Source organism: Anser anser, assembly GCF_964211835.1.
Source record: "Anser anser genome assembly, contig: HAP1_SCAFFOLD_214, whole genome shotgun sequence".
In the NCBI taxonomy this organism is placed as follows: domain Eukaryota; kingdom Metazoa; phylum Chordata; class Aves; order Anseriformes; family Anatidae; genus Anser; species Anser anser.
Genome location: NW_028154073.1, coordinates 48,102 through 59,723, shown reverse-complemented (window position 1 = coordinate 59,723; position 11,622 = coordinate 48,102). Strand labels below are relative to the sequence as shown.

Here is an 11,622-nt window from a genome sequence, read left to right as displayed (position 1 = left end):
GTGCTGTCCTATGTGCAGATCTTCAGGGCTGTGCTGAGGATGCCCTCTGAGCAGGGCCGGCACAAAGCCTTTTCCACGTGCCTCCCTCACCTGGCCGTGGTCTCTATGACTGTTAGCACTGGCTTGTTTGGCTACCTGAAGCCCCGCTCCATCTCTTGCCCATCCATGGACCTGGTGGTGTCATTTCTGTACTCGGTGGTGCCTCCAGCACTGAACCCCCTCATCTACAGCATGAGGAACCAGGAGCTTAAAGATGCAGTGAGGAAACTATTTCTATACAGTCTTCTTCATCATCAATAATGACTTAATTACTGTGATTATTATCATACCATTTTTGTCATTATACTTATTATCAAAATATAATATTAGAAATAATCCTAAGAGGACTACCGGGTTATTTGGGAAAATGAGATAATGATTTCGTTAAGTCTATTTTTATTAATATTTTAACAACATTTTATATTGATAGAAATAGTTATTCTTATCCTTCTACATAACAAGTTTTAAAATTATTTTTAACCAGTCATATAATCATAGAATCATTGCATGGCCTGGGCTGGAAAGGACCTCAAAGATCATCTAGTTCCAACCCCCCTACCATGGGCAGTGACACCTCCCAGGAGATCATGGTTGCTCAGGACTTCATCTAACTTGGTCTTGAAGACCTGCAGGGATGGGGCATCCAATACCTCTGTGGAAAACCTGTTCCAGTGCCTCACCATCCTCTGAGTGAAAAATTTCCTGCTAATATTTAATAGGAATTTCCCCTTTCTTTTAATTTAAAACCATTCCCCCTTGTCCTATCATTATCTACCTGAGTAGAGTCCTTCTCCATCCCTTTTATAAGGCTCTTTAAGTCTGCAACGACATCACCTTGGAGCTTTCTTTTCTGGTAGGCTGAACAGCCCAAACATTCTCAGCCTTTCTTCATAGGAGAGGTGCTCCAGCCCTCTGATCATCTTTGTGGCCTCCCTTTGGACCCACTCTAACAGCCCACACCCTTCTTGTGCTGGGGGCTCCAGACCTGGATTCAGGACTCCAAGTGGGACCTCACAAGTGCAGAGCAGAGGGGGACAATCACCTGCCTCCACCTGCTGCCCACTCCTCTTGATGCAGCCCAGGATGCACTTGGCCTTCTGGGCTACAAGCACGCACTGCTGGCTCATGTTGAGCATTTCATCCAGCAGAACTCCCAAGTTCTCTGCAGGGCTGCTCTCAATGAGTTCTTCTCCCAGCCTATCCCCATGTTTGGGATTTCCCCGGCCCAGGTGCAGCACCTTGCACTTGAACTTTCTGAACGACTTCTTGACGCTCCTTAGGTTAACATGAGCCCATTTCTCAAACCTGTCCAGGTCCCCTTGGATGCCATCCCTTCCTCTGTTGCATCAACTACACCACTCAGCTTGGTGTCATCTGCACTCAGGGCCGCTGTCTATGTTGACGAAGATATTAAACAGTACTAGTCCGAGGATAGACCCCTGAGGGACACCACTCATCACCAGCCTCCACTTGGACATAGAGCCATTGACGACCACTCTCTGGGTATGACCTTCAAGCCAACTCCTTATCCACTCAATGGTCCACACATCAAATGCGTCTCTCTCCAATTTGGAGACCAGGATGCCATTTCTGACCGTGTCAAAGGTCTTACAGAAGTCCAAGTAGATGACATCAGTCGGTCTTTGCTTGTCATCTGATGTGGTCACTCCATTGTAGAAAGCCACCAGGCCTGTCCGGCATGACTTACCCTTTGGTGAAGCCATGCTGGCTCTCTTGGATCACATCTTTCTCTTGCATGTGCCTGACACTGATTCCAGGAGGATCTTTTCCATGATCTTGCCAGGCACTGAGGTGAGGCTCACAGTTCTGGAGTTCCTTGGGTCCTCCTTTCTACCGTTAATCAAAAGGCGAGTGATATTTTCCTTTTTCAGGTCACCAGGGACTTCACCCGACTGCCAGGACTCTTCAAATATGATGGAGAAAGGCTTGGCAACTACATCAGCCAGTTCCCTCAGGACCTGGGGTGCAAGTCATCAGGCCCCATAGACTTATACTTGTTGAGTTTCATCAGGTGGTCTCGAACCTGCTCTTCACTTCCAGCAGGTGGCACTTTGACCCCCAGCCTCCATCTCTGGGTTCAGGGAAATGAAAGACTTGGGAAGCCTGACTGGCAGTGAAGACTGAAGAAAAGACATTGCTGAGTCCCTCAGCCTTCTCCATGGCTGTCATTACCAGTTCACCCTTCTCATCCATCAGAGGGGGTAAACTCTCCTTGCCCTTTCTTTTCTGAGCCATATATCTATAGAATATCTTCCTTTTGTTCTTTGCATCCCCTCCCAAGCTCAGTTCCATCCATGCCTTGGATTTCCTTATCCCATCCCTGCACATCCGAAAAAAAACCATGCGTGAGGGCCTGGGAAAAGAAACCCTGCACCATAGAAGCCATTCTGGAAACAAAACTTGTAGGTAGGAAGTGCAGTTTTGTGGAGGTGCAGAGCTGATGGGCATGTTGAGCAGGATGATCCTAAAGACCTTTGTGCCCTTTTCCCTCCTGACTACAATGCCACTTCCTTCTCAAGACTAGAGTAGCCAACAGAGGTGAGACAGATAGTCTGGGATCAAGAATGTCATCAGAAAGCTGATCCCAATAAGATATGGGAGTTCAGCAGCAGCCTGGGCAAGAGAGATGTGAGATTTTGGGGTGGGAAGAAGAGCTTGGCCAGAAGAAAATTATGATTTTGTAGAGGTAAGAGGGGTCATGTAATGTAGATGCTGCAGTAACACTGACTTAAAACAGTCATGTATGGCCCTTACCTTACTTGAACCAGGAATTTTAATCCCTAAACCTAAATGGTACTACAACACTCTCAAAGGAATCCGTTTTCTCGCTTGCTAACCCTGATCCCTTTCCTTAACACTAACATTAAAATGGTTTATTTAACCCTAGACTTCTTGGCAGACCTAAAAACCCTAAGCCGCAGAGCTTGTCCATACCTTAACTGCAGACCTGACACCACAAGGAGAGCACCAAAGACTCCCACTAAAACTTTGCTTCATCTCTAACCCAGAAAGTGAAAAACAGGTGCCTAGGGGGCTAGAGAGAGGTCAGCTCTACCTCAGGATCTCCTGCCCCAGCAGGAGGAATGTGACTGTGGCAGTGACTGTGAGGTCACTTCCTCACTGTGATTTGTGCTATTAGAGTGTAGTTGTCAAACATGTTGTCCTTTAACCTGGCAAGTAGCTCAGCACCACACAGCAGTTAGCTCACACCAACCCCCCAAATGCTTATGTGTTGAGATAAGGGCAGTTTAATGGACCGAAAGGGAAGAGAAATAATAACAGTAGCTTTTATGATGATGATGATTATTATTATTATTATCATTGTTGTTGTTGTTTTATTATTATTATTATTATTGTTGTTGTTGTTATGTACAAAGCAAGTTATGCACAGTGCAATTGCTCATTACTTACTGACGTCCAGCCTGTCCCCAACTGGTAGAACATTGTGGTAACCACCTGCACCTGCTCTTGTTTGACCTTCAACAACTCCACAAATGGAAGGCTCCTCCCAGAGACTGGGCAAGGTAGATGTCCTGGTTCCAGTTAGGACAGAGTTAATTTTCCTCCTAGTAGCTGGTAGGGTGCTATGTTTTGGATTAGGATGAGAAGAGCGCTGATAACATGCTGATGTTTTAATTGTTGCAGAGCAGTGTTTACACCAGGCCAAGGACTTTTCGGCTTCTCGCTCTGTCCTGCCAGCGAGCAGGCTGGGGGTGCAGCAGGAGCTGGGAGGGGACAGACCCAGGACAGCTGACCCCAACTGGCCACAGGGGTATTCCATACCATCTGACGTCATGCTAAACAATATATAGGGGTGGCTGGCCGGGGTGGGGGGGCCGTCTGCTCGGGAATAGGCTGGGCATCGGTCAGCGGGTGGTGAGCAATTGCATTGTGCATCACTTGTTTTCTTACACATTATTATTATTAATACTATTATCATTATCACTATTATTATTATTGTTATTATTATATTCCTGTCTTAATAAACTGTCTTTATCTCAACTCACCGGCTTCACTTTCCCGTTTCTCTCCCCAACTCCCAGAGAGGGAGGGGGGAGGGTGAGCGAACGGCTGTGTGGTGTTTAGCTGCCAGCCGGGTTAAACCACAACAACCTCTCACAGCAAATCTAGTGGAGGGCTAGAAAGATGATCGGAGAGCTGGAGCACCTCGCCTGTGAAGACAGGCTGAAGGAGTGAGGTTTGTTCAGCCTGGAGAAGAGAAGGCTCCAGGGAGACCTCCTTGCAGCTTTCCAATCCTTAAAGGGGTCTTTTAAAAACAATGGAGAAGGACTCTTTACTCGGGTACATAAGGACAGGAGGATGTGGGAATGGTCTTAAACTAAAAGAGGGGAGATTTTGACTAGACATTAGGAGGAAAATCTTCTCTATAAGGGTAGTGAGGTACTGGAACAGGTTGCCCAGAGAAGTTGTGGATGCCCCATCCCTGGAGGTGTTCAAGGCCAGGCTGGATGAGGCCTTGGCCAACCTGATCTAGTGGGTGGAATCTGGGGGGAGTTCACTTAGATGATCTTTAAGGTCCCTTCCACCCCAAGCCATTCTACAGTTCTATGATACTAGGATGGAAATCAACTCAATCCTAACCAAAACCAGGACACAAATAGACTAAGGGCAAGATGTCTCTGTGCGTGTATCAAAAGAGAGGAAAAGAGGTGATAGTTATTTAGAAAGTGTCACACCTGAGTATGACATAGGAACAATGGTATGGAGTAAGGGGAGGATATAGTCCGAGTTTTAGCTGGGATTGACTCAATTTTTCTTCCTAGGAGCTGGTGTGGTGCTGTGTTTTGGATGTACAGAATCAGCGAATCACAGAGTAGTTTGGGTAGGAAAGGACCTTAAAGATCCTAAAATTCCAACCCCTCTGCCGTGGGCAGAGACACCTTCCACTAGACCAGCTTGCTGAAAGCCCCATCCAAGCTGGCCTTCAAAACTTCCAGTGAGGGGGATCCACAACATCTCTGGGCAGCCTGTTCCAGTGCCTCACCACCCTCTGAGTAAAGAACTTCTGCCTAATATCTAATCTAAACCTACCCTCTTTCAATGTAAAACCATTTCCCCTAGTCCTATCACTATGCTAGTTGTTCAAGAGTCCCTCCCCAGCTTTCCTACAGCCCCCTTTAGGTAGTAGAAGGCCGCCATAAGGTCTCCCCAGAGCCTTCTTTTCTCTAGGCTGAACAACACCAAATCCCACAGCCTGTCTTCAGAGGAGAGGTGCTCCAGCCCCTTGATCATCCTCGTGGCCCTCCTCTGGATTCATTCAAATAGATCCGTGTCCTTCTTATGCTGGGGGCCCCACAGCTAAACACAATACCTGACGTGTGGCCTCACCAGGGCTGAGTAGAGAGGCACAATCACTTCCCTACTCCTGCTGACCACACCATTCCTGGTACAAGCCCGGATGCTGTTGGCCTGCTTAGCCACCTGAGCACCCTGCTGGCTCCTATTCAGCCGACTATCCACCAATACCCCCAAGTCCCTTTCCGATGGGCAGCATTCCACCCGCCATTCCCCAGCATGGAAGGGGGTTGTCGTGCCCCAAGTGCAGGACCCAGCACTTGGCCTTCTTGAACTTCATAGATTTGGCCTTGGCCCATGAGTCCAGCCTATCTAGGACCCTCTGCAGAGCCCACCTACCATCGAGCAGACCAACACTCGCTTCTAACTTGGTGTTGTCTGCAAACTTACTGAGGGTGCACTTAATCCCCTTGTCCAGATCACTGATGAAAATATTCAAGGGAACTGGCCCCAGAACTGAGCCCTGGGGGTCACCACTACAGAACGGCCTCCAACTCCATTTAGCTCCATGTCCCACAACTCTTTGGGCCCAGCCACACAGACCCTTTTTAATCCAAGGAAGCGTATAAGTGTCCAAGCCTCGAGCAGCCATTTTCTCTGGGAGAACGCTGTAGGAAACAGTTTCAGAATCCTTACTGAGGTCTAGATAAACCACATCCACGGCCATTACATCATCCACTGAGTGCATCACTTTGTCATAGAAGGAGTTTAGATTTGTCAAGTAGGACCTGACTTTGCTAAAGCCCTCCTGACTGCGCCTGATCACCTGGTTGTCTTCTAAGAGTTGCATGATGGTACTCAAGATAATGTGCTCCATGAACGTCCCCATCACTGGTCAGACTGACAGGCCTGTAGTTCCCCAGATCCTCCTTCCAGCCATTTGGTAGGTGGGCATCATATTTCCTTGTCACCAGTTGACTGGGAACACCCCTGATAGCCAGGACTGCTGATAAATGATGGAAAGGGGCTTGGTGAGCACTTCTGCCAGCTCCCTCAGTACCAAGAGGGGGATCCCATCTAGCTCCATAGACTCGTGAACATCACCCATGAGGGATGCCATACGAGCAGTGGTGCTGCTCCCCAGGAAGCAGGCCAGCTTCCTACAGAGCTGTCTTACGAGGAGCATGGCCACCAAGAAGATGTGGGTTATCAGACTCAGCTCAGATCCAGTGTGACACCACACGGACATGGGTCTAGAGCCAGCAGGAAAAGAGGTATAGGTGTGGCAATCCCTAGGACAGCCTGGTGTGGAGAGGATCAAGGACTGTAGCAAGGCTGAGAGTCCCAACAGGACCCAGGGCTTTGTGTCCATGGCTCTGGCTGTTGTCTCTGCCACTGAGGCCTAGGAGGAGACAGCTTATCGGTAAAGCACCAGGGCCTCATTGCCTCCTCGCCCCCAGCCATGAACCAGGCAGGGCTCGTACCATTCTCCTGCACTTGGCCATGCACATCCCCATCTCCTCCTGCCCCAGGAAGAGCCCTGAGCACTGTGTGAAGGGAAAGGATCTCCCTTCCAGAGTGCCAAGATTCAAGACTTGACCCTTGTGCTTTGGTGAAACACATCCAGTTTAGCTACACATCAGGGTCACCTTCACAGTGCCTTTGTCTCCTTGTCCTCACTGCCTCCAATGCTCTGCTCTAACGAGCTCCAAGGGAGGCTGTGTCAGGGCTGGCCCTCAGGGGGACACTGCAGGAAACTTGCCTCTGACTTGGACTTGTTGAGAGATGGCTTCAGTTGTCTCTCAGTGCCTGAGGTTCGTGGGCTCCTCACCAAAGCCCCCCGAGGGGGGATTCCAATGCCTTGGGCTGGGCGTCTGGTGCTGAGCTGGGCCGGGCTCCTGGGACAGAGAGAGCTCGTGGCAAGAGGGCCCTGGTGCAGAGAGACAGCTGTGCCCAGGAGCAGCTCCTGTGCACAGCGCAGCAGGGCTGGGGGCTCTGACCGCAGCTGGCACGGGGACAGGAGAGAAGGAGAGAGGGCTTGGAGGCAGTGAGGAGCGCAGCAACAGAGGGCAGCGTGTGGCAGGACAGATCTGCAGGCTCTTGGCACTGTGAGTCTCTGGCAGCAGGGCCATGCAGGTGAGGTTGCCAGAGGGGTCTTCTACAGCTGGCACATCCGATGCCTGATAGCGTCTCTCTGGATAGCTGTCTCTCTGTTTCTCCAGCAACGTGTAGAAGATGCTGTAGAGAATGGCATTTATTAGAGGAAATTTCCAGAGGAATACTGAGGCTTGGTTTATGTGAAGGGAAAGGCTTATTTGGATTCTTTGCTTTCAGATTCCTGCAGTGGAGGGGAATCTGAGTGAATCTGAGTACACAGCTTGTGGGATGGGTCTGTGAGCATGGACAGGGAGGAGATGTGGGGACACAGAAGTGGCTCCCAGCAGGGACATAGGAAGGCAACAGGCACATGGGCAGGTGGTGAGAGGGAGCTGCTGCCAGAAATGCTGTGCGAGGGAGGGCTCTGGCACCTCCCTGCCAGCCCCTGCAGGGCAGGCGCCTTCCCTGGGACACCCCCTGCTCTCCTCTGCCACCAGCACAGCCTCTGCCCTCAAGCCCCCGCTGTCCCCAGCAGGAGCTGCCTCCTCTGCAGGCAGAGCTGCAGCACAGGAGGGTGTGCTGAGTGTCCGTCTGTCCCTCCCTGGCCTTGCCTCCCCTGGCAGCAGCACGCTGCCATTCCTCCTGGCTTCTCCACCTGGCCGTGCTGCTGCTGCTCTTGTTCCCAGGCTGCCTGGGGATGGGGGTTTCACCTGCCCATGGAGAGAGCCCTCGGGGTGCTTGGGGGAAGGGGAGTACAGGGACAGGGTGAGGGGTCTGGAGATGGGCACTTGGAGCCTGGATTCTTCTGCTCTCAGCAGTGTCCAGTTTTTTTCAGGTGCACTTCTGTGTGCAACTGTCTTGTAGATCAAAGAAGTGCCAGCAGAGGGCAGCTGATAGCAGGACTGATGAACTTAGGGTCTAAACACTCTAAAGGACTCTGGGCTGTAAGGGTACAGTCCCTTTGTCTCTGAGGATCTACAGGGTCTTACTTGGAGTGCAGGAGAGATGCCAGGACTTCTGACTTAAAAGCAGCCTTCACGTGTCTTGGGGCAGCTAGAATAAAAAATACAAAAAAATATATAAAAATAAAAATCCCAACAGCACTCCTGAGCAGTTGGTTTGAATGTGAGCCAAACTGGGGAAAAGTCTTCGATATTAGGAGTAAAGTAAAGCTGAGATGACACCAAATTCCTCTTTATGTCTGGCTGTAGCACAGGACTGACTCTTCCATTGCCCACAGCAAAGTCTCCTGCTCCCAGGGACACCCTAAGGCAGGACCAAGTAGAACTCAGGAAAGGGACCTGCCATATGCCTGCCTGGATGTGGAATCATTTGGGGAGATTTAAATGAGAAATGGTGGGAGTTTTCCTCTGCTAAGTAGGTTGTACATTATTAATGTCTTTCTATTCTTTGAGCAGAACCTAATGCCTCTAAACAGCAGATGTCCAACATCAGCTCTGTGAGCGAGTTCCTCCTGCTGGCATTCGCAGACACGTGGGAGCTGCAGCTCCTGCACTTCGGGCTCTTCCTGGGCATCTACCTGGCTGCCCTCCTGGGCAACGGCCTCATCCTCACCGCCGTAGCCTGCGACCACCGCCTCCACACCCCCATGTACTTCTTCCTCCTCAACCTCGCCCTCCTCGACCTGGGCTGCATCTCCACCACTCTGCCCAAAGCCATGGCCAATGCCCTCTGGGACACCAGGGCCATCTCCTATCAAGGGTGTGCTGCACAGGTCTTCTTTTTTGTCTTCTTCATTGGAACAGAGTATTCCCTTCTCACTGTCATGTCCTACGACCGCTACGTTGCCATCTGCAAGCCCCTGCACTACGGGAGCCTCGTGGGCAGCAGAGCTTGTGCCCAGATGGCAGCAGCTGCCTGGGGCAGTGGCTTTCTCAATGCTGTCCTGCACACGGCCACTACATTTTCCCTGCCCCTCTGCCAAGGCAATGCAGTGGACCAGTTCTTCTGTGAAATCCCCCAGATCCTCAAACTCTCCTGCTCAGATGCCTACCTCAGAGAAGATGGGGCACTTGTGTTTAGTGTTTCTTTAGTATTTGTTTGTTTTGTTTTCATTGTGCTGTCCTATGTGCAGATCCTCAGGGCAGTGCTGAGGATGCCCTCTGAGCAGGGCCGGCACAAAACCTTTTCCACGTGCCTCCCTCACCTGGCCATGGTCTCCCTGTTTGTCAGCACTGCCATGGTTGCCTACCTGAAGCCCCCCTCCATCTCTTCCCCATCCCTGGACCTGGTGGTGGCAGTTCTGTACTCCGTGGTGCCTCCAGCAGTGAACCCCCTCATCTACAGCATGAGGAAGCAGGAGCTCAATCATGTGCTCTGGAAATTGATGACTAGATGTGTTTCGGAAGCAATAAATTTCCATTCTACCTCTGCAGATGACTAATAATGTCAATGACTACAAGAACAACTAATATTATAGATATGATTATTTTTGTGTGTTTGTATATTTATGAGTGTTTTCGTTACAGAACTTTCTTTGTTTTAATACGTCTAAAGTTGCCCATTAAAATGGTATGATTCATCTGATTTCTTTTACAGTATGTACCTGTCGAGTATAGCTCAGAGATGCTGTATATGAGGAGCCAGGCCTTCTGTGAATTGAAATAAAAGAAAGGAGCCTGCACTGACTTCCTTGTGTGACGTCCTTCCTGTGAGAGCTGCTCGGGCTCTGCAGGGGCAGTGCCATGTGCAGGGCTGCAGAGGAAAAGAGTCCCATCCCAGCAGCACGGGCAGGGAGCACCAGCGCTTGGGGCATGCCGAGCTGCTCTCTTGCCACTGCCCCCCTCTGGTGCTGAGCCCTGCTGGTGGGGTCAGGCCCGGCTGCTCCTGTAGCTTGGTGCCAGTGCTGCTGTGGGGCTGTTTCTATTTCTTCCCCATCCCTGGACCTTATCATGTCATTTCTTTATTCGATGTTGCCTCCAGCACTGAACCCCCTCGCCTACAGCATGCGGAACAAAGAGCTCAGGCATGCTGTGTGGAAACTGATGACTGGATGTGTTCCAAAGGCAAGAAGTTTCCAGTCTCCTTCTGCATATGACTCATAATGTCATTAGTTACAGGAAAAACTATTTTTTTTTTGTATCTTTATTACAGGCTTTTCATATCTTTAATTATGATATTGTTGCCCATTAAAATGATATGGTGCATCTCAAGGCCAGCAGCAGGCCCAGGCCTTGGAAGATGCTGCTGAGGTGACTTCCGTCTGCTTGGCTGACAGGCCGCAGGGAGCCTGATGGCTTGGGATGCCTGCTTCAGGTGTTCTTTCCACCCTGATGGACCAGGGACTTCACCCGACTGCCAGGACTCTTCAAATATGATGGAGAGAGGCTTGGCAACTACATCAGCCAGTTCCCTCAGCACCCTGGGATGCAAATCATCATGCCCCATAGACCTGTACTTGTGGAGTTTCATCAGGTGTTCCCAAGCTCTCTCTTCACTTACAGCAGGTGGGACTTTGCCCCCCAGCCTCCATCTGTGGGTTCAGGGAAATGAAAGACTTGGGAAGCCTGACTGGCAGTGAAGACTGACTGGAAGTTGTTGAGTCCCTCAGCCTTCTCCATGGATGTCATTACCAGTTCACCCTTCTCATCCATCAGAGGGGGAACACTCTCCTTGGCCTTTCATTTCTGATGTATCTCTAGAATCTCTTCCTGTTATTCGTTGCTTCCTCTCCCAATCTCAATTCTATCTGTGCCTTGGCTTTCCTTATCCCATCGCTGCACATCCGAAACAAAACCATGCGTGAGGGCCTGGAAAAAGGAACCCTGGACCATACAAACCATTCTGGAAACAAAACTTGTAGGTAGGAAGCGCAGTTTTGTGGAGGTGCAGAGCTGATGGGCACATTGTGGAGGATGATCCTACAGACATTCATGCCCTTTCCCTCCTGACTACAATGCCACTTCTGTCTCAATACTAGAGTAGCCAACAGAGGTGAGACAGATACTCTGGGACCAAGAATGTCATCAGAAAGCTGATCCCAATAAGATATGGGGAGGTCAGGAGCAGCCTGGACAAGAGAGATGTGAGATTTTGGGGTGGGAATAAGAGCTTGGCCAACAGAAATTAATGATTTCATGGAGGTATGAGGGTTCATGTAATGTAGATGCTGCAGTAACACTGACTTAAAACAGTCATGTATGGCCCTTACCTTACTTGAACCAGGAATTTAATCCCTAAACCTAAATG

The 11,622-nt window shown here is 50.0% G+C and overlaps 1 protein-coding gene across 1 annotated transcript; it reads left to right on the top strand.

Moving 5' to 3' along the window:
* Positions 1-8,854: 8,854 nt before the first annotated feature.
* Positions 8,855-9,817, top strand: LOC310890854 (olfactory receptor 14C36-like; the record flags this gene model as incomplete). The annotated part of the gene is made up of 1 exon (XM_083853168.1): positions 8,855-9,817. One exon carries the CDS (start codon positions 8,855-8,857, stop codon positions 9,815-9,817), a length of 963 nt encoding a protein of 320 aa, XP_083709294.1.
* Positions 9,818-11,622: the final 1,805 nt, after the last annotated feature.